Source organism: Heptranchias perlo, chromosome 2, assembly GCF_035084215.1.
Source record: "Heptranchias perlo isolate sHepPer1 chromosome 2, sHepPer1.hap1, whole genome shotgun sequence".
In the NCBI taxonomy this organism is placed as follows: Eukaryota; Metazoa; Chordata; class Chondrichthyes; order Hexanchiformes; family Hexanchidae; genus Heptranchias; species Heptranchias perlo.
Genome location: NC_090326.1, coordinates 48,041,078 through 48,067,329, shown reverse-complemented (window position 1 = coordinate 48,067,329; position 26,252 = coordinate 48,041,078). Strand labels below are relative to the sequence as shown.

Here is a 26,252-nt window from a genome sequence, read left to right as displayed (position 1 = left end):
GCAGCAGGCGCATGGGAACATCACCTGCACGTTCCCCTCCAAGTCTCACACCATCCCGACTTGGAAATATATTGCCGTTCCTTCATCGTCGCTGGGTCAAAATCCTGGAGCTCCCTTCCTAACAGCACTGTGGGAGAACCTTCACCACACAGACTGCAGCGGTTCAAGAAGGCGGCTCACCGCCACCTTCTCAAGGGCAATTAGGGATGGGCAATTAATGCTGGCTTCGCCAGCGACGCCCACATCCCATGAATGAATTTTTAAAAAAAAATTCTTTGGGATGCATCCCCACTTTGTATCTGTACTAGAATATCATAATCCATTTTGCCACCATAGAGCTCCAGATCACCTGATTTATTTTTGATGCTTCATGCATTTGTGCACGTTATTTTAAGACATTTGCCTTCACTCCTTCAGGTAATCCTCCCTGCCGTTCCCATTCACCTCAATCTGTTTTAATTCTTAACCTCCTTTTAAAGTCCCTATTTTCAGTATGCTTGCTATGTGGTTCAGTTCTATGCTGTCTCTTTCCTGATATTTAAATGTCCCTCTCCTTGCCATACTAATTTTGATTCACCACCACTGTTCTCCATTGGCATATTGGTGCCATTATGGTTCAGGTGAAAACTATCCTGTTTGTGCCAAATTGTAGGACTGGAGGAGACTCTGCTTCAAATATCTAAACCCTTCCCTCCTGCACCATGTCTCTAGCCAAATCTTCACCTGTCTAGTCCTATCCTGCCTCTATTGTATAGCACATGTCAAGGTATAAACTATTCCTACTGCATGATTTGAGCTTATTTATGGTGGTTAATATTATTGCCTTCCAATTCTGCTTCTGAACGGAAGGGTAATGGCTGAAATGGAAGAACTGTTATAACGTGTTAGATTCCTTTTGGGCCACTTCTGCCCTCAAAATGCAATACAACCAAATACAGTAATAACTAGTGGCTACCAGGTGGTCTTGTATAAATTTTATTGCTGCTGTTCACAATATAACTGGCACAAAGTCCATGAATTGATTGGATTTTATTTTTAAACCTTGCACTGCTCCCTGTTCTGAATGCACATTAGTGGAGTCCTCCAAGCATTGTAAGCACATAGTGTAACTTGGCCCTGCTGCTATATAAATGGGGCCTGTACTTGTAAAGCTAGAATAAGAGGAGTGTTATTAACCAGTAAGAAACACTATCAGACGGGAATTCTTTTTGGGTCAGCTTTGGTTCTTGTTCCTAATATTGTACCTAGTAGTTGCACAGCAGAAAGAGCTGAGTTAGCTTATTTAATGCTGATTTGAGGATCAGTGCTGTATCCCTATGACACTATAACTGACTAATTAGACCAGGTTAAGTGCTAATTCTATACACAGTATTTTGCTTCTGGTGTGGAATGTTACATATAGTAAGATGATCTCTGTCCTTATTCATTAGGCAACTGTTTTTGTCTCCATCGCGAGCTTTCTTAAAAAGTGAACATGTTCGTGAATTCTTCTTTGGGAAGTCATCTGACTACAGTCAGCACCACAGTAAGTAACCAACGTTATGCGGGATTGATGAAATCCTTTGATGAAATAAACATGGAGTATGTGCATGCTTCATCTGTTTGCTTGCAGGAACATTGTAAGATACAATTCAACTTCATGGTGTTTTTTTAAGTCTTGGGCTCCCCTTGACTCAGCTAGTTAAAACTGAGGGAAAAAAAACTAAATCTGAAAACAGATTGCTGGAAATACACAGGCCAATTGGCATCTGCAAAGAGAAATGACAAGTCAGCATTTCAGGGATAGCTCTTCATCACAACTGAAAACTAAAAGCAAGCATATTAGTAAGGTCAGAAGGAAGAGAAAAGGGAGAGGGGACAATCTTCAAATTGCTTAATATAAGACAGTTACCTGACAGTATTCAACCCTTTAAATTGTTCTGTCCAATCAGAGTACCTGTTTCTTTTTTTTTCTTTTTTCCAACCTTCCTAAAATGCTTGCTTATCTTTTTCAGTTTTGATGAAAAATAGTTTACACCCAAAAAATAAATGTGTTTTCTCTTCTGAGTGTTTTGTGTTATTTAAGATCATAAGTAGCTGAGCTACTTCTCATGAGAGTGGTCTTAGGGTTTGATCTCCAATCCATATAGAGTTAGCGATCGAGGGTGGGGAATTAATATTTGCCATGCAATTGGCCTCAATGTCTCTGGGTTAAGGAGGGGTGACCATAAGTTTAGTTGAAGAGTTAGGCTCCAAGGAGAACCTTAACAAAGGAGAGGGAGTTGGACATGCAGAGTTGTAGGGAGGGAATTCTAGAGCACCAGAGCCTAGGTTGATGAGTATAAGTTTGCCAATGATGGGGTGAAGGAAGAGCGGAAGCATGAGGCCTGATTCAGGAACGGAGAGTTTGGTGGTTCAAGTGCTGAAGGAGATTGCAAACATAGGAAGGAGCAAGGCTATGGAGAGAGTTCATTTTAAATTTGTTGCTTTGGAGGACTGGAAGCCAATGTAGGTCAATGAGGATAGGGGGAATGGGTGAGTGGGAGTTGATGCATGTTAGAATATAAGCGGCAGAATTTTAGATGAGCTGGTGTTTATGGTGGTTGTAGGGTGGCCGGGAGAGCACTGGAATAGTCAAATCTGGAAGTGACTAAACAAGGATGATGATTTCAACGACAGGCTGAGGCAGGGGTGGAGGAATGTTCTAGGCTCGTGAAGAAAAGCTACTTGAGTGAGCTACTAAAGGGTGCCTAGGGCCTTTGGAGCTCTCGCAAAAAGAGTCTACACTTCAGAAAAGGAGAAAACTTGACAGGTTAGGAGAGGGAAACATCTTGAAATCTTTTCACTGCAGGAACACGAGACCTTATTGGAGTTGTGTATGCACCTGTAATTAGCTTGAATTAACATAACTGGCTTTGTTACTGTTTCACTGGAGTATTATAAACATGGTAAGATGTTAGTTTAATTTTTAAAAAATTGTATCTAATTTTTTCTGCAGCTAATTTACAGCCAGCGTTAAAGTTGTCTAAGTCTGCAGAACACTTCAAAGAAGACAGTTCTGAGGCTTCCAGCCAGGAAGAAGGTACATGGCTTTACATACTGTGCTTCATGTGCTTTTTAACCCTTGCCCTGCTAATTAATTGGGAAATCTATATAGGTAATATTGAATATGCACCAGCACTTTGTAGTTCCTTCTAGGCGTACTAATGAAGAAAGCATTGCCTGACTTGTGGCATTTTTGTCATGAATGATTATTATAACAATAACTGTTCTCAGTAAATAATTTGGGGGAAAAGCACAGCAAGGCTGACCACTATTCTCTTAATTGGATTGTGGGGCCCTTGACATGAAAAGAGCACCATGTGGAGTATGAGCACTGCGATGTGAAGTACTTATTTTCAGTTAACTAGTATTTGTTTCTGTTTTTCTCTTAGAATCGTTGTTTTTAACCTGTACTTTAACGCTTTACGACATGTAAAGTTCAAGTTCAATTTTCAGTTCAAGTAGAATCGGGTTTCAGCCCCTTTTGAACTTGGGTGAGATGAGAGAAGCCAACTGCCTATGCAACTTTTATTTCTTTCTCATTATTTCTGCCCCCCCCCCCAAAAAAAAAATCTGCTACAGTTAAAATAACTCTGGACATTTCTGGTTAGGAAAAGAATCAAGTAAACGCATGTATTTATCTAAGTGGCAGTTGCCGTGCTAATGCAATTGAAGTTAATATGGTACTTAATGTGATCAGCTAGTGGTGCTGTTGCATGAAAAATATTTATAGGTTCAAATCGCATTTTTAAAGGAATAGTCTGAGGCTTTACAATTTTCTTTTTTAAAAAGTGGAGCCTAGAGCTGAGTCTTAAATGATCCCAATTCTGTTCTGTTTCTGCACCCTTCACATGTCAGAGATGGCAGGGTGGCTAGCTAACTCATGAGGTGAAATTTTCAAAAATTCTATACGTGGCTGTAATTTGAAACACATGTGGCATTGTGAAGATTTGTCTTGAGTATTCCTTTTACCACAAATTGTTAGCATTCCAGTGGTCATCATTTCTCTGCTCTCATCAATGTAGTCAGTATCTACTAGTCATTTCTCATTATCCTGACTTTCCAGTCCTCCCAAGACATCATTTTTTCATGCAAGGGTAGCCTAGTACAAAATGCAATTTGAGGCTACCTGGTTTTTGATCACAAAACTGAAAGTAAGAGTTACACATAATATAATTCTGCCACTAGAAGATCCTTGCAAATCAGGGTGGGGGGGCAATAGAAATTGACCTGGTTTAGCCATTTTAAGGTGGAAAAGTTTGGAAGATTATTTGTAAATATGATTTTTGATATTTTTCTAGATGGACAACAGCAAGCGATTCATCATAAGAAAAATATGGGGAAAACTATAGGCTGCAGGTAAGTCAAGTAAAATCTCATTTTTCTCCTCTTACGCAGACATGTAGGAATAGTTCTAGTTAATGCTGAAGACATTCTGATAGTTTTGCAATTCAAAAGAATGTTTGTACGGAACTTTTTGAAAGTTTTCATATTCTTTTTATCCTGTTGCTATTACTTGAATTTCAGGTTTAATTTAGCAATATTCTGGTACTTTGCCTGTTGTAGGGGTTTGTTGTACGGGTGGAATATTGTAAGATGTGTATACTAATTGGGTATAAATGGTATACTTTAAACTTTGCTTTAGTACTGTGTATATGTTCAGTCTGTTCATGTAAACTGTTGCACTTTAGTAAAGTTGACTAGTTTCACTGTATACTCAAGGTTACCTCTGCCATCCCAGATTTTGATTTGGAGGGAGGGTGTCCCATTTCAAACAAAAAGGGATTTATGATTTATAAACTGCAGAAAAACTGTTTAGTTTTATGAATTGATTTTCTAATTGCCCTTCTAAATGACTTTTTGTTAAACTTTTCAATGAAAATATAAAAACATTTACATTGCCACTTTTCCTATTCCTAACTTGTTAACAAATACAAAAATGATGCCAAAATTCTGATCTTTGGCAACTGTTATTTGAACAATAAACAATGAACAATTTCCCAGCTTGGGGGGGGGGGGGGTGGAGGGAAGCAAAGGGGTAGTGTCAGCAGCATAAAGATCTCCACATTTTTATTTGTAAGGCGTTCCAGATATGAAATGAGGACAAAACTAGAAGAGATAATTATTTGAAATTCAAACTTCCTCCTACAACTCTCAATGTAAGCAATTGTGAACAAGAACAGGGTGGGGAGCATAAAGTATTTACTCTTTTTCTATATTTAAATACTGCAGCTAAGCTCTGGGTGAAGCTTACTTTAAATTAGTAAGACTTGCTGGGTCTTCAACTGTCTAATTGTAACTGGCTCTCTTGGGGGTCAGCACACTTTTTAAAAATCATTTTATAATTTCCTAAATTCAAAGAAATTGGGGGTGGAAAGAGAGATGGATAACATCTTTAAAAATCAAACCTTTTTAAGAGAACTGATGTTAAATTCAGTATTTATGGTGTATACTTCCACTGTCCAGTGTTTGCAATGAATTAAAGCTTTTTTTTATTGTTGACCAGGGAGATCTTTTAATGGCATGTACTCTGACACCACTGTCACTTCAAGTCATGCTTTAAAGATCAATCCATTCTGGTTCTTGTTTTCCTGAACATTTCTCTTCTTTTTACAGTATCTCTGGTGTAAAATCTCCAGGGGATAGTGTGGGCTTACAGCACTCTGATCAGAATGGTGTACTGGACTGGAGGAAAAGGAACTACAGTACAAAACACAACACTGAGCATCGTACAGCTGGGATGGAACATGTGGGTGTGAAATTTTGCTTGACCAAATTTCTTTTCTTTTAAGGCGAACTCTTAACTCTAGGTTCTGCATGGATGCCTTGCATATCTCCATGATTATTATCCAGCATTTTTGTATTGAATACTTCAGTACTTGCCTCTTTCACCTTCACTGCACCCCCTCCCCCCACCCCCCACCCCCCACCCCAAGATTTTTTTAAAAAATTGAGTAATCATATTTAACAGCTGAAGTATTTCCTTCCCTTGGAGAGACCTGCTATTTTAGGGCTCTACAGTCAGCAGAGAGCTGATCGGTTGACATGAACTACAACACCCAATGAGTGACTCCTATTGCCCATCTAATACTGAAATGTCCTGCCTTGGGCACCTTGCCACTCCAGGACAGGAAAGAGTACATATTGTAGTTATTCCTTATAAAGTTGAATTCTTCAAGTTCCTAATCTTGGATGAGCCTGCCTGCTGAATTTTGCTGGTGTGAAATGGTGAGTCTTGTGGACTGGAAGAAATCTAAAACTCCTAACAAGTAGAGATTTTTTTTTTAAAAGTCCGTCCGTCTGCCCCCTGCCCCCCACCCCCCCAAAAAAAAAAGCTTGTCTGGATTTGACTAATTTTATTTTGGAAATACTACTTCCCTCTTAACTTAAACACACACATGCACTTAACTGTTCCTTTATTGACCCTCTGAATTAAAGCTGTGCACATTAATTACTTATTTACTGCTGTATTCCTAAAACTTTAACTTGAGACTTTCCTCTGGCAGCACTGTTGCTGAAGCTGTGGTCGGGGGTGAGTTTAGTGTTTTCTGACTGACCTATTGCTGGCCCTGGTGAATTGCCAGGTGTCTGATTCATTTGCCTAAGTTTGACAGCTCTCTGCATCATTCCTGCCTGTGTTCTGGAGATGACTGCTGGTGGTAGAAGGAAATGGCCAGTGCTGCAGGAGACAAATGCCTATAGCAGGTTAAAGGAGCAGGCAGCTGAGTGTTTTAATATTCCTGCCATCATTGAAGTGGCAAAATCTACTAACTGTGGAACTGCCACTCTTGATTAATGCTCCTGCCTTCTCAGTTTAAATTGTTTGCTGTTCTGTCTCCCTTGGCAACACTGGATTCCATTTGAATGCTGGAATTCCAAGCATCCAGTGTTGCCAATAATGACGGAAAGTGTTACACATAATTACTCGTTGCCACCTCACTTAAATGCACCCACCCATATTTAAGCAGGCACTTCTGGCCTCCAGTGGAAATGACACTAGAAATTCTGACTGGCAAAGAAATGGGCGTGGATCTGCTTCAGCTGATTCCTAAACCGATTTTCTGCCGATGCCTGCCCCATTACTGCCAAAAAAACTGTTGTAAAGGCAGTGGAAAATACTACCTAATATTGTAGTATAATAGCTAAACTTCAGTCTCTACTCTGGAATGAAATAAAAACTTGCTCCTCCGCACTTGCTACATTTTGGCTTGAGGGCTACAGGGTGGAGCTGTGGTTTGTCACCCTTTAAAGTCCTGTGACCTCTGTCTCCCTGTTGAACCCCATGTCCCCTCAAAAAAAAGTCTACTCTAAAGCTATTTTAGAATGTACATAGAACATTAACTTCCCATTTCAACCCCAAAAGTATGATTTGTATTGTGTAAATGGTTATGGATAGCCCTAATATTGAATTCAAATAATTATAAATTTGATTTTCTTTTTATATACTGCAAGCTCTACCCAGCATCTCTATTTTTGAAATTGGTACTTGTGTCAGCAAAACCTAGCTTGGATAGTTTTCAATGTGGAGCTTCTCAGATTAGATTTTTTTTCCCTCCATTTCCTCACCAGCTACCATTACATACTGCTTACCAGTTAGAGGATTGGAGATTTTGGGGGTTGAACCAGTGCTAAGCTTGAACTATAGCTCCAAGGTTCAGGAAAAACGTAGAAGAATGTTGGCACGGAGTTGAGAACTTTTAAATTAATGGGAAATTATTTGGCAATCTGGCATTCTGTGGTTGGTATAACTTGGGTTAATTGTTGATTGGGTGAGATGGAAGAGGAATGCCCTTCAGTTGTAGACCAGGATTTTATATCAACTTGCCAAGTGCAGTCATTATATCCATAGCATGAAGAAAAGCATAAGGGAGGCTGAAGAAAAATGAATATTAATGGTAAGGAGGTGGAAGTGATAAATAGGTATGTATATCTGGGAAATTGCATCCCATTTGGCTGGGCATACAAAGAGGAGGTGAAGAGAATGCATTGTTCAGGCTGAAAGTATTTAATCCTTTCCAGAGAAGACATGCATTATTGGATGTAAAGATTGTATAAGGCTAGGGTGCAACTGGCAATTCTTTATGGGGCTAGGAAATGGACCCTGGTAAAGGCACTGAAGCAGAAATTGGATGTTTTTTGGAATATGCTGTGCCAGGAGAGATTAGTGAGGAGTGACTTGAGTGCAGTAGTAGCATGATAGTGACGCATGTGTAACCGTATAGCTGAAGCTGATCAAATAGGTCCCCGCTGGGAAAAAAACCACAAAAGCTCAAAGCTGAGATGATTGGACTATGGGAAAAGTTATGATGGGTAAATGATAGGTTTGGGAGCTGGCAGAGGGGAGAGCATGATGGCAACATCTTGTGGTCTGTGGCCGACCTGCTTATGTTGATTACATTGCCTAGTGTGATAATGACCCATATAAATCAGTAGATCTCAAGTTTGATTCCCAGTCCTGCTCTCTATTAACTGATCTCGACTGGGGTAGCAATTGGGGTGTTATAATTTACCCTGAGCTAGGGAGGGGGAAACTCAGCCAGGAATCCTATTCCTGATTTGCCATCCAATGACCCTTTCTGGTGGGTGTGTATACATCTGATAAGGATAGGATTGGGCTTGATGCCCTTCACAATTAAATAGTCCATTGACACTCACTGTCTAGGCTCATGTGTGAAGAATGAGCAGTTGTGCGAGGTACCAGAAAACTGTTGGTTCCTTGTAGGACCATGTCCCAACAAGAGTAAAGTTCTCTTCCATCCTTCCCAACTTTTCTCCCCTCTGCTGAAAGTGCTGCTATGAAAAAGGAAGGCTGAATAAGACCTATATTGTGACTATAATGTGCAATAGGCTAACTATCAATGAGCACTGCAATCTTGTATTGTTAACTGGTTCCCTTCTATGTATTATAAAGGGTAGACACAAAGCATTTGAAAGATAATGTATTGTAGAACTGCAGAAAGGTTAAAGAAAAGAATTGTGTGTGGCTAGTGTCAGGCTTATCCACAGGGTGTTTTGTACACCTGTAAATCAGTATGGTGCAAGTATTTGCTGTAAACAAATATCTTTTAGAATGTTGGAATACAGTACACAGGAAAAACAATCATTCCTATGTCTTGGCTGGTACTAATCTTTGTTTACTGTGTCCCCAGATATTCAAATGGATTCTGATCATGCATTTTTTTTCCATTCATTGTAGTGTTTCGCAGAAGATAAAAGAAATACTTCATCTGGGAGTAAGAAGCTGAACACTCAGGCGGACATGTATGTATTAGTATAGATGCTGGGAGAGGGTTCAGTGTTCTTGCTGTATTTTTTTTTAAGTAAGCATTAAGGGATGTAAGGAATTCAAGTTTGAAGGTCCTGGGAAAGAATGAGTTAGAATAGATGGTAAAAGTCTTTATTTCAGTGCAGAGAGGAGGAAAAGGCAAGTAGTAGTTGGGATGCAACAACTGCTTTTAGTGAACTTAGGCTAGGGAGCTGATAAAACAGCCATGGTCTCTGGTCCTGGCTGCTGGCCAGTGATCCCTGCTGGATAGTGCTTGGGTAAGGATCAGCTCACGCTTGGTTGCAGTGCCCAACATGCTTTTAGGAGGCTTAAAGCCTCCTAGCGCACTCTGTTTAAGCTTATCCATGAAGAATGTCACTGAGTATTGGCTGACAGCTCCAATGCAACTGTCCTCCTAGCATGAATTAGCATCTTTTGGGGGAGGGGGGAGGGAAAGAGAGGAGAAAATTGTGGAGGATTAGGGAGAATGGAGGTCCTGCAGTAATGATAAATATATTGAAGATTTAAAATTAATTTAGATATCATTATGCAGAAAAATTTTGTTAGATTCCCATATAGCTTAACAGAAATCAACTAACATTAGTGTGTACCACAGACATTCTAGTCAAAAGAAATTATTTTACATTTGCTAGTGTGGTAAAATTATTGGGGAAGAGTAATGGGGAGAGCCCATGTTTGTTAGGCAGCTTATCCTAGTAAGAAGTTTAGATGTCCTGCTATATTCATTAGATTTGTGTTTTCAAACTATGTGACAAGTACACAATGTGTTTTAATGTTGTAACAGGGCACATTATTTTGGCTTCCTTTTATATACTAGGGTGATAATTTTGGACTTGGGGAAGAGAAAGGAGTAATTAGTCTTTCTATGATCCATCTCTAATTAGATTTTTTGCTTTTTAACAGCAGTAAAAACAAAATAGACAGAGGGAGCCATAGGACACCCGTTAGTAATGGTATTCTTAGAAACCCACCTGTGCAGCACGTGTGGACTGGGTCAGGAAAAGGTAAGGATTTTTGTGTGTGTGTTCTAGTCCATCTCCTGTGGCATTGCACATGGAGAAGTCAAGACAAAGGATACTAGTCAGAGTTAGAGGGCATGGGGATAATTGGCCCAAAGTGGGGTGGATGCGGAGAACTGATGGAGGAAAGAGGAGCTGGCAAGCTTTCTCAGCTGGTGGGTGTGGGAATGAATGCTTTTGTGGGGTAGGGGGAGGTTGGTTTAAAACCAGAAAAGTGGCTTACTGGGATGGGGTGGGTGTTGGCGCAATGGCTAAGTGGGTTGGGGGGGGGTGGTGGTGATGGTGAGACCGTCAAAGTGGCTAAGTCGAGGGAGCCACGGCAATGTCGCTCCAACTTCAAAATCACAACCAGAGATTGACCTTTACGCTCAACAGCCTCGCTACATGATGTTGATGTCTCAAAGACTTCCAGCACAAGAGGTATTCAGCCCCTCTTTCAGTATAAGCACAAGTGGGGATAAACTCTCCCATACCAGCTTCTAAAGCTGTCTTAAAGGGAGGAGAACTCGTTCTTCAGGCCATTTCTAGCAATTGTGAGGAGAGTACAATGTGTGTGGTGGGGAGAGGAGAGAGAGAGAGAGAGAGTGTGACAACATTGTATCCAGGGGTTTATGATTACTGTCTGAATGGGTGGTTGCAAAATCCAAATCTTTGGTAAGCAGGTGGAGGATACAGAGAAAAATTGCCAAATTGTGTTCACTTATTCTGAGGGAAGTTGGCTTGGGAGGTATGGGTAGTGTGAAAATTGGGTTGTCATTAATTATTGCTGAGGGGAAATTGTATTCTTTGCTGTCATGATTTAATAAAGGAAATACAAGCTGCCTTCCAATTTAGAATCACTGAAGTATTGGGTTTGGCAATAACATCAGCATGACAGTAGTTTGTTGTTACAAATGCTGACCACAGCACCACCTAGAGATGTTACTGGTACTTCAGATAAATGTTCGCACTTTTAAAATGGATTTTGCCCTCGAGAGAACTTGATGGTAGTTTTCAATGCCTTTTGAAATGGAATGTTGCAACCCACTCAGCAATTTTACTGTATTGAAGTTATGTAGATGTGACCATAGATGCAAGTAAACTATTTTGAAGAAATATTTTTTATGTAGATAAATATACATGGTTGTGCCTGTGGCCACATTTACAGAAAAGTTGTTGGGGATATTGATCAAAATATGTTGGCTAAATCTTTGTCGTTACACTGGTTTGGAAACTGAGTGCTGATACTGGTCAAGCTCACCTGCTGGCACTCCTGGATCAAGACCATTTGGTAACTTTCTATACATAGTTCATGTTTTTTTTCCGTTTTTTTAATAATACCACCAGCTTTTTAAAAAAATAATCCAGGGTATTCTAGTGGAATATGTTTTAATGAATTACTTAATATTTCAGTAATACTGAGATTTTAGCTTTATCACAGTGGTGAATGTAGAAATAAGTCTACATAAAATGAGTCATTTAAAACATTACTGTTTTGCCATCTCTCTGCTCCATTCTTTTCATTTTTCAAACTTCTTTCTCCTTTGCTTGTTAGCTGCCATCTATTTACAGGACAGTGACGTCACTTTCTGCTGGGCTAAAACTCAGTTTCATACTTTGGCAGGAGGAGGATTATGGAGTTTCATTTGACTTAGTAAATTCACAAGTCAAATTTTTGATGATTTTTTGAGCAGCCCGGGGGAATGTGAAATACAGAACAATAAAGTTTGCAGCTGGCTGGGTAGGGACATTTGCCAAAATAAGTTAAGGGGAGAGGTTTAACTTGCACAGCAAAATATCTGATGCCATCTAGGGTCTGTTGCTTAATCTACTGGCCAGCCTCCCACTTTGTACCATCCATAAACTTGAGCTCATCCAAAACTGTGCTTCTTGTACCCTAACTCGCACCAAGTCCCGTCCATCCATGACCCCTTTGCTTGCTGACCTACATTGGCTCCCAATCTGGCAAAGTCTCGATTTAAAAAAAAAAAATTCTCACCCTTGTCTTCAAATCTCCCCATTGCCTCGCCACTCCCTATCGCTGTAACCTCCTCCAGCCCTACAACCCGCCGAGATCTCTGCTTACCTCCAATTCTGGCCTCGTACGCTTTCCTGATTTTAATCGCTCCACCATTGGCTGCCGAGCCTTCAGCTGCCTAGACCCTAAGCTCTGGAATTCCCTCCCTAAACCTCTGTCTCACGACCTCTCCTCCTTTAAGATGCTCCTTAAAACCTGCCTCTTTGACCAAGTTTTTGGTCACTGTCCTAATATCTCCTTATGCGACCAGGTGTCACATTTTGTTGGATAACGCTCCTGTGAAGCGCCTTGGGACGCTTTACTATGTTAAAGATGCTATATAAATGCAAGTTGTTGTATTCCAACTGGCTTAATTCGTTAAGAAATGGAATAGCACTATGGTGCCTGGTAACAAATTACTTTGCGTTCGTTCAGAGATTGTTTCAATTGCATTCTGTATTCCTTGAGCGCAGGCATTGGGTTTTCCAAAAGCATTTTTTTTGCTCTGCTTATGGTGAAAGAACTTCCAGACAAATGAGCCAAATCTGCTTTTTCTCCTGGATATTTCTTTACAAAACTACTTTGAATTGTATAAACTGCTGCACCATCTTACTACATTTCCATTTTAAGGCCACCATTAAAACCTGTGAAAAATAACATTTTGAATTGAAATGTTGAAACCCATTTTACTGCTGGTCAGTTTTTAAAAAATGATGGCCATTCTTTACTGCCAGCAATACTAATATAATGGGCCAAATCTCCCTGGAAAAATAAGTGTGTTGACGCATGCCGTTATTAATATAATTTGCTATATATTAATGACTTGGACTTCGGTGTACAAGGCACAATTTCAAAATTTGCAGATGACACAAAACTTGGAAGGGTAGTGAATAGTGAGGAGGATAGTGATAGACTTCAAGAGGATATAGACAGGCTGGCAGCATGGGCGGACACGTGGCAGATGAAATTTAACACAGAAAAATGCGAAGTGATACATTTCGGTAGGAAGTTTGAGGAGAGACAATATAAACTAGAGGGCACAACTCTAAAAGGGGTACAGTAACAGCGAGATCTGGGGGTACATGTTCACAAATCGTTGAAGGTGGCAGGGCAGGTTGAGAAAGCGGTTATAAAAGCATACAGGATCCTGGACTTTATAAATAGAGGCATAGAGTTCAAAAGCATGGAAGTCATAATGAGCCTTTATAAAACACTGGTTCAGCTACAACTGGAGTATTGTGTCCAGTTCTGGGCACCGCATTTCAGGAAAGATGCAAAGGCCTTATCGAGGATACAGAAGAGATTTATTAGAATAATTCCAGGGATGAGGGACTTTAGTTACGTGGATAGACTGGAGAAGCTGGGGCTGTTCTCCTTGGAACAGAGATGGTTGTGAGGAGATTTGATAGAGGTATTCAAAATCATGAGTCTAGACAGAGTAGATGGAGAAAAACTGTTCCCATTGGCGGAAGGGTCAAGAACTAGAGGGCATAGATTTAAGGTGATTGGCAAAAGAAGCAAAGGTGACATGAGGAAAAACTTTTTTACACAGCGAGTGGTTAAGATCTGGAATGCACTGCCCGAGGGGGTGGTGGAGGCAGATTCAATCATGGCCTTCAAAAGGGAAGTGGATAAGTACTTGAAAGGAAAAAGTTTGTAGGGCTACGGAGACAGGGCAGGGGAGTGGGACTAGCTGGATTGCTCTTGCATAGAGCCGGCATGGACTCGATAGGCCAAATGGCCTCCTTCCGTGCTGTAACCTTTCTATGATTTCTAATGTGCAAATCGGCCAGCAAGTTCAGGGGATGAAGAGATACTTCGTAAGTTGCAAATCTCCAAAACTTGCTGGTCGATTTCCGCCCCTCTGCTGTTTGCTCTGCACAAATGGCATCTCGCCCTTAGCATCCCCATTATTTTTAAGAATTTGCACATTAATTGCCCATTAAACTTGCTGCAGAAAGTTAGGGCTCATAATTAACAGCGCAAGTACCTTTTTAATGACATGATAACTGTTAATAGAATGCCAATCAATCACTCCAGCCCAGAAAGGGAACAATTTAAGCTGTTGAGTCTCATTGCTGTATGTAGTAAATTGAGATTTTAAAAATTTGCAATTTTTTTTTCTTATTTTTCCTTTGTCTTTTTTTTCTCCCTCTCTTAATCCAATCTTTCTTTCCCTCTTTTTTTATTTCTCTTTCTGTACATGGTTTGACTCTAATTCACCCTATTTCCTTCTCCATTGTTCTTCTGTTTCTTTCCGAGTCCTTAAATCTCACTGGTTGAGAAGATACACTGTTGGGTCCCAGGTGCCCCATTGCCCTTGCTGCACCGTTATCAGCTCGCACTTCCAGAAAGTTGCAATGCAAATTACATTCGAGCTGAAAGGTGCTGGAAAAAGTCTTAACAGCTCTGCTCTAGCAAGATTTGACTCATTGTGGAATGCTCTGATCATTATTTTTTATTTAGGAAATTGTCCAATGGTAGTGATTAGCAACATTACTAATCACCATCTTTTTGTTAGCTGTGGTTTAGGAGGAATCCATGCATGTAAGAGCTGGATAATTAATTGAAGCAAAAAGCATCAATGGTTCCAAAGGAAATATAGCCAAATCAGAGTTATAATTACAATTTGATTTCAGTTGGTGTTGTAAAAGTTTCACCATCAGAGTGGAAAATATACCACAGCAACTGTAACTAGACAATTGTAAACAATTTTACAACACCAAGTTATAGTCCAGCAATTTTATTTTAAGTAGAGTGAGAAAAGATTTAGAAAAGAAAGTCAGTGCTTCACTGGCACTTGCCTTGCAATATATGGACAAATGATTGGGGTTTCTGATAAGAACTGATCCTGGCTACAAAGATTTGTTTCTTTTTTTCAGCAAGCTGTGAGTTGGTTTCTAATGCCACTGGAAAAATTAGTACCAATGAGGGGAAGGGAGTGTAATTTTAACTAATTAAATAATTTCAATTCGTTCTTTTTCCTCATTCTAAAATTGCAGTCATTTAATTGCTGCAGATTACAGAATCCCATGTTGTGATTCATGTACTTGTAAAGTTGACTGCAACCTGATTTGACTCCCTTGTGGAAACTTATTCTATATCTCAGTATTCTATGAGGAAATAAACAGTATTGTAACTGAGATGTGGAGAAGCTGCTTGCACCACCCATAGACCACAATGTCGTCCAGCATCGTCAACATATGTCTATTTCCTCTGTCCTTCCTTCAAGTTTTACATTCTTTAGGTTTTTGTAACAATGTGGTACTGGTCTGAACTGCTCTTGAGCTAACATTAGGAAGTCCTGAGTAGTGGTGGAGGCCATTGTATTTTCTAGCCCTGTGGGGAAATGCTTCGTTTCTGTTCAGCATCTGCAATGATAGTCACGGTCATTAACTCAATGTAGGAATGATGGATGTGAATCAGTATCCTACCACACTATGGAACAGTGGCACTTATGTGCAATTCTCCCAGTAATAATCCATTTTGACATTGAAGTTGTGGCACCACCTAGTGGCAAAGATTAAGTTTATTGATACCCTTTTGAGAAATTCCCTTTGATCAAACACCAGTGGAATTTTTGATATTTGCTCATATTTGATGCAGTCTACTTGCAAATTGAGTTTTTTCAGTTTAAAATTAATCATTGTGTAGGATATTACTGATTCTGTCCTTCATAATTGAATTTCAGCATGCTATTGCTATTTTAAAATTTGTATATAAATATTTATTTTTGGCATGTTTTTCAAAATCATTTGGTGGTGTAGCTGTTGAGAGAATATTAACTTTCCAACCCAGCAATTGGTTTGAGATGATTTGGTGGTGGGGGGGGGGGGGGGGGGTGTTACAACAGCAGAGTGCTCCATCACAGGAAATGAACTGTTTCTTCTCACTGCAGCACACCTTCATTTGTGGAGAGGAATTGGTGGCAATGGAGGTTTAGCTCAAATTGTTCTGCACACTTAGCTGAAAGACAAAGGATGAGAGAGTAAAGAGATGCAAAAGAAAAGTATTTTACAAAATAATGCAGTGGACTACATAGCCTATACCTGTGCATCATCATGCCACAGACCTTTTTTTAAAAAAAAGTGATTGGCTTTATTTTGTTACTCAATGGCACCTACCTGATTGTTTTAGAATTAAGGGATGTTGGCTCTGGTCTAGAGGCATGTGGAGACAGTTCTTCAGAAAGTTACAGTTCTCCTTCCAGCCCAAGACATGATGGGAGAGAGAGCTGTGAAAGTGAAGATGAGAAAGACAAAGGTGAGTTAATTTGAATTTCTAAAATCCCTCTAGATTGAGTGTCTTTTAGTTTAACAACCTGCAATCAAACAAGCCATAATTTTTTTGACAATGTGGATACTGAAATGGCTTGACTGCAAATGCGTGTATTTTATATTTAAGCAGATGATAAAAGTTGGTAACGTTGTGGTAGAATAGTTGGATCTCAAATGGATATTTGGTGCAACTAAAATAGTTGCAACCCTGTCCAAAAATGTTCAGTGCCAGGTTTAAATTTTCATGCTGCTGAAGATGAAATACAAAACAAAAAAAATTTTTACTAAAATGTGGGAGAGGGATTATTTTTGTTTCTTGTGAACTGTTCATAATATTTTTGGTGTGCCTTGTGTAACAACCTACCATAAAATTAATGCCAATTTCTAATTGCCTTTAATCATTTTCTTCTCTTATTTATTATGAAATTGAATTGTCAAACCATTGAGCATTTAAAAAAAAATTAACCTGTTGTGAAACCTTTTATGGAGTGTTCAAGCAATATGGTCAAAAATTACTTGAATGCAAACACATTTTTGTTTCCTGTAGCTAGCAGCCACGTTTGACTATTTACCTGCCCACCCCTAATTCCCTTTCTGGGTAAGGCATCATATTCTCTGCTCAATATGGCTTAGAATGGTAACTGAACGTGGTGCATCAGGCCCTTTCCCCACACCTGCATTTTCACACCTAGCTTGGTTTATTGGTGATGTGGTAATTCATCAAAGGCCTCACCTCATACTGTCCACTGCAGCTGTGAATCCCAGCCTGCAACTTGTGCTCCTCCAATACTGGATTGCTCCTTGTTCCCTGCTATCTTTACTCCATTGAGAGCAGCTCCTTTTGGTTATTATGCCCTTGCTCTTTGGAACTTTCTCCCAAAACCTCATCCCTTACTACCTCTTCTTCAAAAGGCTCCTAAAATTAAAACCAGTCTGCCACCACACCCTTCCCTTCTCCTGCTATGCAAGAGTTGTTATAAAAATACAAGTGCCTGTTGTCAAATCTGCCATGCATTGAACGCACCAATTCTGTTAAGTTGATCAAAGTGACCTCCACAGTTGGTTAGATCTCAAGTCTGATGTTCCACTTGTAACAGTGACTCTTAATCTTTCCAGTTGATGACCAGAGTTAGGTGTAAGAGAAGTGCTTGAATTTATATCATGATTTTCAGATCTTCAGGATGTACTGAAGTGCTTCACAGCAAATTAATTACTTTGCAAGTGTAGTCACTGTTACATAGGTAAATGTGGTAGCCAAATTGCACACAGCAAATGAGACAAATCACTAGTTAAGCTGTTTTTGGTGGTGTCGTTTGAGGGATAAATGTTCAGGATAAAAGGAGAGCTCTCTGCTCTTCAAATAGTGCCATGGATATTTTGCATCCAGCAGGCAGTTTAATGCATCCATTTGAAAAGTGACATCTCCGATAATGCAACACCCACCTCGGTACTGCACTTAAGTGTCAGCCTATATTATGCATAAGTTCTGGAGTGGGGCTTGAAACCACAACCTTGACTCAAGTGAGAGTGCTACCATTGAGCCAGGATGACACTTATGACACAGTTAATATACTATTGCCAGATATCTCCACCAAGTGGAGTTGTGTTCAATGTTTGATCATAACTTTTTTATCACTATTTTTCTTGCAGCTGTTGTACTAAATGTTCCCAATCTATTTCTATGCAGCATTAGTATGCTGGCTATATGCAGTGTGTCTCAGAAATGTTACAGTAAGAATATATAACTATATGGGTATGTCATTGCATCCATGAGCGCGTACTAAACACAAAATTCGGAACTTCGCTTTACATGTTCTTTTAAATACAAGCCTGACGGGTATTTTCTGTAACTAAACTTTAACTTCCCAAACATTGCTGAATTTACAGTCAATTGTTTGCAACTATTCGGAGAAAATCATTTAAAATGGTATGCTTGCAGTAGAACACTAGTTTTGTGCTACATGCCTAATTTCAATTGAAATGTTTAAGACTGCGATCGACAAATTTTTATTAGGTAAGGGTATCCAGGGATATGGATCGGGGTGGGGGGGGGTTGTAAATGGAGTAGCGGTACAGATCAGCCATGATCTAATTAAATGGCGGAATAGGCTCGAGGGGCTAATTGGCCTACTCCTGTTCCTAAAGCACATTTGTACCAGATCAGTCTTTGAAAATTGTTCCTTTTATTTATGGTAAACATCAGTTTTACTTTGCTTCACAGTCTCTCTTTTCAGTTTGATATTTTGACTGATTATTGAAGAAATGCCACAATTTTCTCCTCGTTGCTTTGTAGTGGGTGTTTTTGTGAGCATCAATCAATTTCTAACTGCTTTTATATTTTTTTTAAAAAACAACTTTGGCAGAATTAAGTTAATGCTCTTTTATTTTTATGTTACAAACATAATGCAATATGCTTCTATTTCCTTTCGATAGATTCTGACAGCACTTCTGAAGATTCCGGGAAAGATAAGCAGAAAGAGAGGCCCTCCTGTAACTCTGTCCGAGGAAGTACCACAAGGCCAACTGCTCAGGTTGCTCCAGTGCAGAATGAGAATTGTACTATTCCAGGGAATCCACCTACTCCTTTGCTTCCTCACATTCCTTTAATGCCTCCTATGCATTACATGATGCAAAATGGTGGAAAGAAGCCAGGCTATGTTGCTCCTGTAGATGGTAAAACTGTTGGGATGATTGTAACTGTTCCTCCTGCTGCTGTTTCTCTTAGAGATTCTTCAAATGTAACATCAGTTGGCGCTGCTGAAGCAGAAAAGAGACTGGACCTGATGCCCTCACCTCTCTCAGTGCCCACTCCTTTCCTCCTGCAGGCTGCTAGTCCTGCTCTGCATCCCATGGTGCATAGACATAAAATAACAGCACCGCAAGTTAACTTGGAAAATTGCCGTGTTCCTGGACCACAGCCACCAGCAGGCACTGTGAACATTGGATCAGCCAACACTGCTTTCATCCCAGTTCACAGCCCCTCTCAATCCGGAAAACTTTCAGCATCCTCTGTTTTAGATCCCACTGCTAAACCTTCAACACAGAATGCAGTAGGACTGAATGCCTTGATGCCTCAGACTGATGGAAATATAGGAACAGTACCTGAGTCTGCCAGTTTAAAAGTGATGCTTCCTGCAGCTGGTCTGCCGCCACCACCTGGCTCATACAACTTAAGTGGAATTCTAGCCAGTGTTTTGCCTTTGCAGGGCACGGCAACCTCTCCATCTCCTGTAGGCCAAATCCAATCCACTGGATCTTCAGTCCCCACCCATACACCAGGTTCTGTACCAAGCCCCAACACTGCGTTAACTCATAGCACAGCTCAGAGTGACAGCACGTCTTATATAAATACAATAGGAAATACTAGTACTAATGGGACCATTCAACCAGCTCATCAGCTTGGCTGTGGGGCTTGTAGTTCCTGTGGATGCCGAGGTAGCTGTGGGACCAATAGTAACCCTCTGCTCAACTACTACTACCCTAGCACGATATCTAGCCAGCTTATCAGAGTTCCTTTTATCCCTTTCAGTGGGATAACCCCTCTTTGTAATAGTAGCTACCTCAACCAAGCACATCAAAACAATGGAACCCAGATGCCCTTTTACCCGAACCCTTACACTAATGGACTAATGCACGATCCTATGGGAAATCAGACTAACTATGGGATGCAACAAATGCCAGGATTTGTCCGAGGATTTCCATTGATGTACCAAGTGGCCAACATGGTCACAAATGTAAATGGGTTAGGACCTAAAAAGAATGGAAATGTATCCTGTTATAATTGTGGTGTAGGCGGACACTATGCACAGGACTGCAAACAGCCATCCATGGAGGCCAGTCAGCCAGGTAAGAGAAGTATTCAAGATAACACAAATAGTAATCTGTTTGGGACATTTTAGATTCATATGGTCCTAGAATTTTGAAATGGCACTTTTTCACTCACCTTGAAGTTAAGCTGTGACATGTCCTCATTTCTAAGTTTGAAAAGCATTAAAACTTACTGGAGTGCTAACCATAATCATGTGAGAAAACATGTGATAAATAATGTGGTTGAACCGTTGAACTCTTAAACTCTTGAGTAGATCTGATGTAATCCCCAGGTTACTAAGTAACCAGTGCATTGTTGAGTTACAAGTTGAATATTAATGTACTCCATACATACTGAATTTTCACAGTCTTCCTCACGATGAATTCCATTTTGTATTCTACAGTTCTGAATATACAACTTGTACCTCCCTGTTTTAATGAGCATTAATTAAATTTGTGAGAATGGATCAGAAAGAACTTATTTTCAGATTTTTTTTTTGCTAAACAGCAAATAGGATGCATGGGCTGAGTAATACATCTCAAACCTCCACACAGCAGAACTGTTTTCAACATTATTTTCTGCTTTTTCTATAGTGTTGCATTTTCCCCTTTACTTTGACTGCTCCACCCCAACTGCAAAGCTGAAATTGGAATAGCATAGGCAATTACAAGTGTAACTGTGCTGTAACACATTGTGACACAAACTAGTATTCAGATTTTTTTTAACTAATTGGAAGAAAAATCACTTATTACAATTAAAAGTTTTCATTATAGGATAGGCTTTATTACTTTAGTTGATGCAGGTTGCCTGAAGGACGTAATGGTGTACTCCTGGTTACGGGAGAGACAAAGATTACTGGGAGTGATCAACACTAAACATATAAGAGCAGCAAAATGAACAGCACACCAAGCTATACTGCCAAATCAGTAGAGCACAAGTCAGATGCTATCTTGCTGAAGCTGGATAGTGCTCTGGTCAGGCAGTACCTTGAATGCTGCATCCAGTTCTGGTCATCAAGACACACTGAAATGTCCAGGTCCTGGAAGTGGTGCAGGGAGGGACTACGATGATCCAATAGGGCTCATTTTACAAATGCGCATTTCTGGGAGCATGCATTGGGAAATTACAAGCGCACTCCCAACAGTTTTCTATCTGCTAAAATGAATGGATGGGAAATTGTGGGGTGTATCCCTATCGTTTCCTGATATGTGCTGCCAGGCTCCACTCCAGGAACAGTCAGAAAATCATCCCTTGTGTATTTGTAGCATAAAGAGACATGGGTGCAATAGATGATAAGTTCAGGACTGACTTAGGGAAGCACTTATTGACCGTGACTAATACCTGGAATGACTTTGAGTAGAGTACTAGAGGCAAAAACTCTGGAATCATTTAAGATATATTGAGGGCACTGGAGGGTTTATGGAAGGATGAGCTAGATGGGCCTCCTTCATCTGTACCTATCTTTGTGACGGTGATGAAAATTTGAATTGCTTTTTACAAGTGATGAGGTCACTGTATGTCATTGAGTGGACCAGAGGTGGTGTGCTCTTTTTCCATCTAGAGTGTTGGTTTTCAAAGGCAGGCTGTAGGCCAAGCAAGAGCTGCACAAACCAGAAGATGGATCTGAAACAGAGTGAATGAAGTGATTAGTGTACGGTTGGAAGTCTTAATTGGGGTTGAGTAGGTTTTGTATGAATGGATTTATGCCTTGTTCATTTTTTTTGGGAGCTTTCTTACTTTCTCCAGTTCAGCAGTGGGTCATGCTTGCAGGCACTACAACAAATAAAGCAATATACTGAACCTAGATCTGTTGTGGTTAAATATGATGAACAAAATACCATTTTTGTTGCCCATTAACAGGACAGAAGTGGGGGCCACAGCAGATTTTAGATTAATTTCTTGGACCCATTAAGCATGTGTACCACCTGGTTCTAAAAAATTCTGAATGGCACCAGCAAATTGTTTTAGGCTAAAGCAGGTCCTCTTAAAACAAAGCACCCACCCTCTGAGAAAAAATATTGCATTTTCCAAGTGCACCAGACCTTAAAACATTTAATTTTTTAAAAATCTGCAAAGCCTAGGATGAGGGGACTTATTCCAGTTGTGCAGAACCTTTCTATTTGGAGTTGCTAGGCATATGTACATGTCTGCACAAAATTTAAAAATTAACCCAGTAGATCCTCTTGCACAAGGCACATTAATGAGAAAACAAATGGAGCTTTAAAATGACATTGCCTTTCCAAAAGCAGTGTTCAGGTCAGCTGATATATAATGGTTAAGCTTAATATTTTAACCTACCAACTGATTTGGCTTTTTACTGGAGAGCTGCAGTCTCCTAAATGTAACTTATTCTTTGTCTGAACTTCAGAACTATGGAACTCTTTGCCTCCCTTAGCCTTCCTCCTACAAATTTCAGGTGTTTAAAATTCACCTGACCACTGCTTCCTGATTACTACCATGTTTTCTCCTTTCCCTTCTTCATCTTTGATGCAATGAACTGTGAGCCCTGAGTCTTCACTTTGGTTTCTCCAATTTAAAAAAAAAACTGGGTATGATTAGTTGGATGCATCTGTGTGGTTCCTGCTGTTTGGGCCACGGTGAAGAGGTGGAGCAGAAGAAACTCCCTTCTGTCTCAGACTCTGATCCAAATGCCATCTTACTTTCACACTGCACAAGAGCAAGAAATCCTCCCACAATTTAACATCATGGATGAAAATGAGTGATGATTGACAGGCACTTAGACCAGTCAAAATCAAAAAAGATCTGTGGATGGGACAAAGGTTGGTACAGGGCACAGTTCTGTGCCTCAACCTGAGGACTTCTGGGCTAAAGTGATGACATTTTAAAAAGTAGTGTATTTTTTCTCAGTGAAATTGAAAGTGAGATATTTGACCCCCCCCCCCCCCCCCCAAACAAAAATACATGGCCCTTTACCTTGTCAACAATTTGGCTGTGTTTTGAGCCATTTGGACTAAGTAGTATTTTTGTATGCAGTCTTTTCGATTCCATATTGCAGTGTAATGTGTGAACTGTTGCAAGGTATAATTGGCAGTGAAAACTTTCTCCACAGATCAATAACATGGCTTTTGCAGTGTTCTTTTATGTATCTTGTAATAAATGTTTGGATCATGCTGCAGTGGTCTTTTAATAAAACCAATTTTTTTCTCATTTTCAGGTGCCTTCAAATTAAAGTTTGCTCCACCTCATGATTTGGATTCAGCCGACTAAGCTAGAAAAATTATATCAACTTAGCAATGAGCCTGAATATGTGGGTTTGACCCTAACATTACATTTGATGCTCTGTTAGTCCAGCAAAATGGTTTTCTCCATTAGATTGGGATTAGTACATGGTCACTGAAATCTGGGTTGTCTTGAACTTATTGTGGCATTTTTTCATATGAACGTGTCTTGACATATTTTGGCTGCAGTGTTCATGAAGCAAACAGAGCAGTCTGTTATGACCTAGAAATGCTTACAATATTGACCTCTAGTTTTGCACTGATGAATGTATTGTACCAAGTGGCACGTGCAATGTTCGCTGTTTGTTTATAATTTATGGCAGTGTTTGAGAACCAACCTGTCCGATAAAGACACTGGGCTGGAATGAGCAGACTTGCTGCCGATTGAAACGCTAGGTCCCATCTTGCATCATGGTACATCTTCTGTCTGCATCAAATTGTCTTCAATTTCAAGTCTCTGTTACATTTCTATTTCTCATTTTTTCTTTCTGTTGATGTAGAAACCACTCCGCTTTCAAAACTAGATACATGAATTTAAGATAGTTCTGTTTGGCATAGTGGATAAAAGAGTAAATTTAGACATTGACATAGGTATTGCCTTTTTATTGATTTTTGAAAAAAAAAAGCTTTGGAAAATTATGAGTGCCTGTATTAATCTAGATAAAAATGACAGGAAACACAATCTTCAGGAAGTTGTCTGGTTAGTTTTTTTCAGTAGACTTCAAAAAATAGATTTTAAAGCATTTTATTTGGAGCAGCTAATTATTTTTGTTTAATTTTTGGTGGTGATATTTATTACGACTGTGTTTAAATTTGACGAAAGTGTGATTTTTTTTTTTTAAATTGTCTTTGGGTAGAACCATCGATGAATAGCCACAGCCATTTTTGTGAATCCCATCTTTATACTGTACCATAAACTTACATTGGACATTACTTGATTTTTTTAAAAAGCTCTAAGCTGAAACCGCTATTGTGGCAGTGTTTACTTGGATTTTAGAATGTAAAACAAGTTTTATTTTACTCATAGCTGTATACAAAGGTTATGAGTCTCCATGATGAAAAAAAACCACTTGGATATTTATTGTAAGTAGTGTAATCTCTGCAGATTTGACATGTTAGTGAATTCACCATTTCACATGCATTTGCCACTACTATAATGTGAAGACTGATGCTTGATATTCGTAGATGGTATTAATCATGTCAGCGTTGTCACTAATTTATGCTGCTGCTTTTTTAAAAAAGGAGAGATAAAAGCCAATATGCACTATTCTGCTTCCAGGTTTATTTCTTAAAAGTGCACTGAGGTTATTCACAAGATGATGGCAGTTTTGAGGGTTGCTGCATTCTACAGCATAAGTTGAATTAGTGCTGTCTAATCTTGACCCTTGGCATTCCTCAACATTAATGGGAATATGTGGAGCTGTGATATTGGCATGCAGCAGTCTGCTTTTGTAAATGTATAGAGTCCTCTCTCAAGTGGATTGATGTATTTTGTTGACTTGAAAACGAGTGAGAGCGTCATAGGAGTTGAATGTGTTTTGTTTGTAGGCTCTTAGAGGCCTTTGTCTTGTCTTAAAGCCCCAGTGTCAACAAAATGCTTGTCATCAAAAATGTGTATTTTGTTTTAGAAAAAAAATTGCAGCTGACTTGACCTGTCTCGTTATTCTAGTCAAGCTGCTTTTAGTAGCTAGAACCTTGTGTGCAGGGCGTTGACATGAATTTCTTATTGCATGTAAGAAATACCTGTTGACATTTAGGCCTTTTTTAATGCCACCCATATGAATCAAATAATTCAGCTATTTTCAAATCTCTAGAGGATAAAGTGTGGCATTTATTTTCCTTAAAGCACATTTCTTTTACTTAGATTTTTTGGATGACCGATTGAATACAAAGCAAGTAAATAACTTGGTGGTTGTATTAGAACTAATTTTATGGTTTAAAAACTGTACTGTATATAGGAGGTACACTGCTACCTTCAGTTCGTTCATATGTTTACTGTATTCTTTGATATTCAAGATGTTATGTACTGGAAAGGTCACTTATATTTCTAGAACAAATTTTTGGATTTTATGCAACTTTTTCCCCGAATTAACAGCAATAAAAATTATACAAATCTTTTATTACAGTTTCCTTTCATTTTAAGCACTGTTCTTGTATGTCTTGCACGCAAACCCAATAACCAGAATTGTTTTGATATTATCTGTCCAGTAGCTGGACTATACAAGAGGGTAGTGTTTGAATCCCAATCTTGGTTGACATTCAAGCTTACATGCCCCAATTGGCAGTTTTGCTAGTTCCATTTTGAAGCTTTGTCATCAGCAGAAATGTTTTTTGGGACTAGGTCTATCTTTCTAATCCATTTGCAGTTATTTTGATGGTAACTGTGGCCCCATACCATGCCCCCTTTTTAAAGGAAAAGGCCTAACTAGTACAAATGAGATTCTTCCCATTATCAATTAGCTCAATATTTTGATTGCCACCAATTTTTTTTTCATGGTAAATTATACTGAGATCCTCCGATTAACTTGTTTTGTCATTCATTCTTGGTCCTCACAACTCAAACATAATTGGTGACAAGAGTGTGGGCCTTGTTTAGGGGAAACTTA

General features: G+C 39.5%; 1 protein-coding gene and 1 long non-coding RNA gene across 6 annotated transcripts in view; one reads left to right on the top strand and one right to left on the bottom strand.

Moving 5' to 3' along the window:
- LOC137338866 (zinc finger CCHC domain-containing protein 2-like) overlaps positions 1–25,753 on the top strand; it is a 77,074-nt gene extending 51,321 nt beyond the window's left edge. Inside the window, exons 6-14 of one of the 4 annotated variants that reach the window (XM_068001852.1) lie at positions 1,431–1,525; positions 2,978–3,061; positions 4,323–4,380; positions 5,638–5,770; positions 9,218–9,282; positions 10,214–10,311; positions 16,460–16,585; positions 19,033–20,445; positions 23,583–25,753. In XM_068001852.1, the coding sequence (XP_067857953.1) occupies positions 1,431–1,525; positions 2,978–3,061; positions 4,323–4,380; positions 5,638–5,770; positions 9,218–9,282; positions 10,214–10,311; positions 16,460–16,585; positions 19,033–20,445; positions 23,583–23,635 (2,125 nt within the window). In that variant the 3' untranslated portion in view covers positions 23,636–25,753. Of the gene's footprint in view, positions 1–1,430; positions 1,526–2,977; positions 3,062–4,322; positions 4,381–5,637; positions 5,771–9,217; positions 9,283–10,210; positions 10,312–16,459; positions 16,586–19,032; positions 20,446–23,582 lie in introns of all 4 variants that reach the window. The other 3 variants (XM_068001850.1, XM_068001853.1, XM_068001854.1) reach the window with 3 other exon arrangements.
- On the bottom strand, positions 1,047–20,612 carry LOC137338912 (uncharacterized). 2 transcript variants are annotated; one of them, XR_010966620.1, is made up of 3 exons: positions 20,543–20,612; positions 16,447–16,556; positions 1,047–1,748 (listed from the first exon to the last, which is right to left on the bottom strand). It is a non-coding gene; the product is annotated as an uncharacterized lncRNA (long non-coding RNA). The 2 variants fall into 2 exon arrangements; XR_010966619.1 differs by lacking the exon at positions 1,047–1,748 and adding an exon at positions 16,163–16,288.
- Positions 25,754–26,252: the final 499 nt, after the last annotated feature.